The sequence below is a fragment of the Tribolium madens genome, unplaced genomic scaffold, assembly GCF_015345945.1.
Source record: "Tribolium madens isolate multiple individuals breed KSU strain unplaced genomic scaffold, Tmad_KSU_1.1 Scaffold_91;HRSCAF=231;Tcas5.2_LG7, whole genome shotgun sequence".
NCBI classification, from domain to species: Eukaryota; Metazoa; Arthropoda; class Insecta; order Coleoptera; family Tenebrionidae; genus Tribolium; species Tribolium madens.
This window is the reverse complement of record NW_025401063.1, coordinates 3,662,990-3,668,959: the sequence shown is the minus strand read 5'-3', so window position 1 is coordinate 3,668,959 and position 5,970 is coordinate 3,662,990. Positions and strand designations below refer to the sequence as shown.

The 5,970-nt window shown below is 30.4% G+C and overlaps 1 protein-coding gene across 1 annotated transcript in view; it reads left to right on the top strand.

Annotated features, from left to right (window-relative positions):
• LOC123011755 (glutamate receptor 1-like) overlaps positions 1-1,859 on the top strand; it is a 3,732-nt gene extending 1,873 nt beyond the window's left edge. The window contains exons 6-8 of the mRNA XM_044409370.1: positions 1,238-1,443; positions 1,491-1,694; positions 1,743-1,859. Of these exons, the coding sequence (XP_044265305.1) occupies positions 1,238-1,443; positions 1,491-1,694; positions 1,743-1,859 (527 nt within the window). The remainder of the gene's footprint in view (positions 1-1,237; positions 1,444-1,490; positions 1,695-1,742) is intronic.
• The last annotated feature ends 4,111 nt before the right edge of the window (positions 1,860-5,970 follow it).

Genomic DNA, 5,970 nt, shown 5'->3' with positions numbered 1-5,970 from the left:
AGCAGTATTGTTTCTTGAATGTTTTTACAAATTTTCAAAAAAAAATAAACAAAAATATTTTTTTAATATTAGAAAATAACTAATGCAAAATTGAAAAAGAAGTCAAAAAAAAATGTTTTGTTCATTTTAATAAAGATTAGATAATATTTAGAAACAATATGTGCAATTGTTCCTTTAATTCTTGTGCAAAACTTTGATTAATCGTTCCAAGAAAACGGTTCAATGCATCGATTCCAAAATTAACAGGGCTATGGGGGATACATTGAGCTGTAAAAATACCTAAAAACATTAGCCCCCCCATCAATATTAGTAAATACGCAAAAAGTTAGTTTTTTCTCTTACTTTAAATCAATGTTGAGTTTGAAAGAAAAATATTTTTCAAAAAATTATAAACAGATCTTGTAAGTCATTTATCCCAGTTTTTAACACTATTCATTGGTTGCTGAAATATCGATGATCAAAGACAAAAAGATCCTTTTTTATTTAAAATCAGATAACTTAGCGACAAACATAAATAATCGGATTGAAGTTAAGCAAGCTGTCCGGCCCATGTATTAATTTAACATTAATTTAAAAACAAAAAAAATTAGAATTTTTTTCTCATGAAATTACTTAGGATTGCGTGGTAAGCGTAGCACAAAAAAAATTTGTCAAAAGATTTCAAAACTAGAAACTTAAAGCTTTCAAATGGTTTTTTTAAATCTAGATACGACAATTTTTAGACAGTCCTTAAAAAATCACCAAAAAATTTTGGAAAAATTTTTGTTGTTTTTTTTGGAGTAGTGTAGTATATTAAGAACCCGTTCCACAAGACAAGTTTTGTAAAACGAGTTCAGGTTTATGAAACGAGGAACGAAGGGCGAGTTTTATAAAAAAAAAGACTTATAAAACAAGTTTTTACTTTTTTAACATAAAAGTCAATTTTTCAAAATTTAGAAACTTTTGCTCTAATAAAGTTGTGCTTGGTAATAATTAATAAATGTCACAAAGTTTGAAAATTTCGATTTTCGAAGAGTCAAATCTCGAATATTTTTCAAAATTTTGTTGAATACTGCAAATATGTACACCACCTGAAATAAGAAATATCGCTCAAAACGCCGCTGAAAATCACCATTACCAACCTCTAGAAAGTGAATTGTACTAGTCTGTTTCCGCACCCGAATTGGTGTTGAAATGGCCCATTAAAGCATCGGAATAAGCTTTCTTTCAGACGCAAAATAGAAAAAGTTTTTTTCAGGAACTACAACCGAGCCCCAAAGTTTGGCCGGCAGGATCCTTAGCTTGATCCTKTTYGGAGCTTTCATGTTTATTTATGTGTCCTACAGTGCAAATATTGTGGTTTTATTACAGTCCACGACAAAAATTAATGACATACAAGAACTGTTAGASAGTCGAATAGAAGCGGGTGGCTGTCAGATTCATTACATGAAAAATTATTTCGAGGTTCTGTCTTCATTACAAATGTTGTGACATTACWTATCACRTTGCAGGGGGTAAAAAAAGGCCCTCTAAGGCAGCTATACTTGAATAAAATCTATCCTAACCAGTATTTTCCGCTAGAAGTCGGTATGAAAAAAGTCCATCAAGGGAATTTTGCCTTCCATGTGTCCCTACAATCGGCCTATGACTACATTTTGCACTATTTTACAAATTACGAAATTTGTGGATTACAGGAATTGCCGGGATATATCGAGGTTTGTTTCAACGAATCAAAAATCGTTTTATTTTTTTTTTTTTTCTAGGAGAATCTAGGTTACATAGCCGTACCAAAACTGTCTCCCTACAAAGATCTATTTAAAGTCGTGTACGAGTCGTGTTTCAGTTTTTACCCAGATACAGTTTTGCTTTCAGGATATTAAAAGTGGATGAATATGGATTGCAGCGACGAACGAATCAGAGAATTCTGATAAAACCCAAATGTTTTTCTCACTCAGCGACTTTTAAAAGCGTGGGCTTTTACGACTGCGAACAGGTTCTCTGGATTTGGCTTTTTGGAACCGCCTTATCCATTGTTGTATTTTTTGCGGAAAAAATAATTCACCGTTTTGCAAACAAATTTCAAACGAGACAAGTTCGCATTTTTCAGGAACAAACAAAACGGTTTGATGGCATGTAATTTCCTCAGCAGTGCACTTTAAACACAGTCGTTAAAGTCACATTTACGTGCAAATGGAGCTAAACAAAGACATGCCCTCGCTAAATTCTGACAAATCTTAAAATAATAACTTTTTCACATTTCACTTAGTAATGTTGAGAAATTTGCTTTAGCCAAAAATGTAACACACTTTCAAAGCAGTTGGATTTCCTTCTGAGAATAATTTGATCCAGACCCACGCAGAAACAATTTTGTTTTATAAAAAATGTATAAAGAGATAATGAAGTTGCTTATTTAACTTTTTGTTTTATTGAGTTTTTCTCATTTTTGAAACAACAAAACAAGAAATCTAAAATCTATATATACAGAATGCGTTAGAACTCGCGCTCCAGATAAAGTGTCATTTAAGGTAAGATACAAAGAACATGGAAAAAATTAAAAGAAAATTCTATCTATAAGAATTTCGAAGTTATGAGAGTTTAACTTTTGCACTTTGACTCTATTTATTTCTGTTGGAAAAATAATTTTCCAATTATTTTATAATTTTCCAATTATTTTTGCTACAGGCTATTAGAAGAAGATATAAAAAAGCTGTAGCCTAAACTCTAACCATGTTTAATGTTATTTGTGGCTTGTATTGGCAAAATTTTTCTACCTTTACTAAATAATTATAAAAAACAAATACAAAATCATCAGTATCATTAAAAAGACTTCAAAAAATGTCAAATGTCAAAAATAAATGTCAAAATTTTTACAATAGATACCTTTTATAACGTAGGCATCCACTAAGAAAGATTTTTAGAAAATCAACCCCTAAACGAGTTAAATGGGGTGTTGAATTCGAAGGTTTGAAGTTATATCCATAAAAATTGGTATTTAAGCTTTCGGTTAAAAATGAAGAAATACGTTCAAAATTTTTTGAAATTCCACCACTAAGAAGATTAAACAGAGGTGAAAATTTGTTTAAAAATCCATAAAATTTGGTTTTTGGACTTTCGTTTAAAAATAAAATAACACATGTGTCAGAATTTTTAGAAATTCTACCCCTAAGAAAGTCAAACAGAGGATGAAAATTTGTATAGATACTCATTTTTGAAGTTATATTTATGAAAATTGAGATTTAGGCTCTCGGTTAAAAATAAAGAAAAAGTTTTTCAAGATTTTTAAAAATTCCACCCCCAAAGAGGTCAAACAAGAGATGCAAGATTGTATAAAAATTTGTCAATTTTGAAGTTATTTTATAAAGATTGGTATTTGGGCTTTCGGTTAAAATAAAGTAACATGTGTTTTTAAAAATTCCACCATTAGTTAAATAAGGGTGAAAATTGGTTTTAAAATTTGTATTTTTTGAAGGAATATCTATGAAATTTGGTATTTAGGTTTTCGGTTAAAAAAAAGGAACACTTATTTCACGATTTTTGGAAATTTAACCTTCAAAGAGTTTGAACGAGGGATGAAAGTTTGCATAAAAATTCGTGATTGTTAAATAATTTCCATAAAAAATAGTATTTGTAAAAAAATATGTGTTTCAAGGTATTTAAAAAAATTCTTTCTTCAAGGAAATTTGTTTGGAATTCTAAAGAGCTGATATGGAGTGTAAACACTTAAACGAAAATATAAACATAAAATTTAGAAGAAATTTTTCTTAGAGGGTGTAGAGGGCCGCTAAAAGAGAATTCTTTGAAAATCAATAAGGGTATGAAATAGGATGTTAAAATCGAAATGAAGATAGAAACATAAAATTTGTATAATATGTTCGTTTGAGGATGTAGAAGTCCACTAAAAAAAGATTTTTCGAAAATCAATCTCTGAGAGACTGAAATAAGGTGTGAACTTTTAAACAAAGATATTAAAAAAAAATTAAAAAACGTGTAGGTACCTTAGAAGGTGTAAAGATCTGATAACAAAGAATTTTTCGAAAATCAATCTCCAAAGGGGTAAATTGAGGTGAAACGTTTAAACGTTTCACCTCAATTTACCCCTTTGTTTAAACAAAAATACAGGCATAAAATTTGAAGTCCAATAAGAAAGGATTTTTCAAAAATCAATTTCAAAGAGGATGAAATAGAGTATAAGCTTTTAGGTGAAAATAGAAACATAAAATTTGAAAGAACTTCTTTAGAAGTGCTTTAAAACGACACTTTTTGAAAATCGATTTTTAACAGGGTGTTGCAGTTGAAAAAATGTGAAACTAGACTTGTAGCGAGCTAAATTGTTAAATTTTGTTAAAATTGTTTCACTAGAAGTTGGGAGAGTGTACGTTTATGCAGTCCTCCTTCTCCCTAATTTCCATAATTAAATTCAGGTGCCTTAAAGAGGCCAATCCTTTTACCTTTGGAGCTTAGTGGCCAAGTCCATTATCGATTTCTTTGATCCTCTCAATTTGACGAGTAGTATTATGAAATTGTCTGAAACATTCTGCATTTTAATATACGACTTCGATGCACAATTTCCTATAGCTTGCAACTTAATAACCCGGATTTGGAATGTAAGCAGTAGAATTTACTATCGAATTAGTGCGTTATTTTTTGATATAATAAGCGTTCCATGCCCCGTTTTCTCCCCCATCATCCGCATCGTAATGGCTCTAATAATTCGGTTTCATAAAAAGAAAAACAGAGCCCTCCTAGGGCAAAAACCGTATAACGCAAGGAAAAATTCAGTCTAAAATGAGCCGAGGAAAAGTAAATTTTAATAAAACAGCGCAATATTTAAACATAACGACCCTTTCTAACAAGTGTTGTTGTGTAATAGAAAACAAAATTCTCCCCGAAAGCGTCGTAAAACTTTACACTGCTACTTAATATTTTACGAATCGTGATTCAAAATTCGAGTTGGGAGTTTTCTCAATTTTTTGTTTATTGACAATTCATGCACGCTAATTGGACGCTTTTCACCCATTGACAAAGATAAATAAGAGTGAAGCAACATCAACATGAGCTCGGATCTACATTAACATCGTTACGGATAGGGAGGATGAGGATGTTTATCTTTGTTATTTTATTTACCGGATTATAATTAATTTGGGATGAGCACCAGCATGCCACAAGAGGCTCGAATAACGGGATTCTGCTTTGATAGGCAATATGCACACACAAGGAGAGTACGGTGACTAAAAGCAGAGTTTTGCAATGCTTTTTCAGGACTCAATTTCCTTAATTCCACAAAATAAAAAATTCTACTCAAAATTATTTGATTATTGTTTATGGCCAAAACTGATGTAATTGAACAAATTACTGCAGCAACCTATCATTGTAACTCATTTGGGTGTAATTACGGTTCCGTCAACTAAACAACAGAGATAATTAGGGTTAGCACAGAACAACAATTACAAAGATTAGATGTATCAGGTGAGAAATGTACTAAACGAGACAAGCAATTACTTAAGCTAAAATTTGGAATAAATAATACTAAAGCGTTTTTGAATTGCCAACAATGAGAGTAAATTCTAAATTCTTAATTGCAAAAACACATCGCTTTTTTCATTTTCGTAATTATAAATCTTATTATTCATTTTTTTAAACTTCGAGTTTAAAAATTTGTTAATTTAAAATTTTATAATTAAGCACACAAACTTGCGAGTTTAATTTTGGAATGTTTTCTAACATTTCTAATTTATTTTTAAACTATCACGTGCAGATTTTTCGCTAAAGAAGATTAAAAATGGTTTATATTAAAGTTTACCATATACTTAACTAACTGTCTTCTAATTTCATCTTCTTAATAATAATGAATTAAATCGAAAAGGAATGTGAAAAATGCCATATAAGCTAAGATACCAAAAACATGGGAGAAATTTTAAGATTTTATTTTTTTGTAATAAAATGTTGACACAAAGGTTTATACAAGGTGCGCCAGAACTCGTGTCCTAAAGA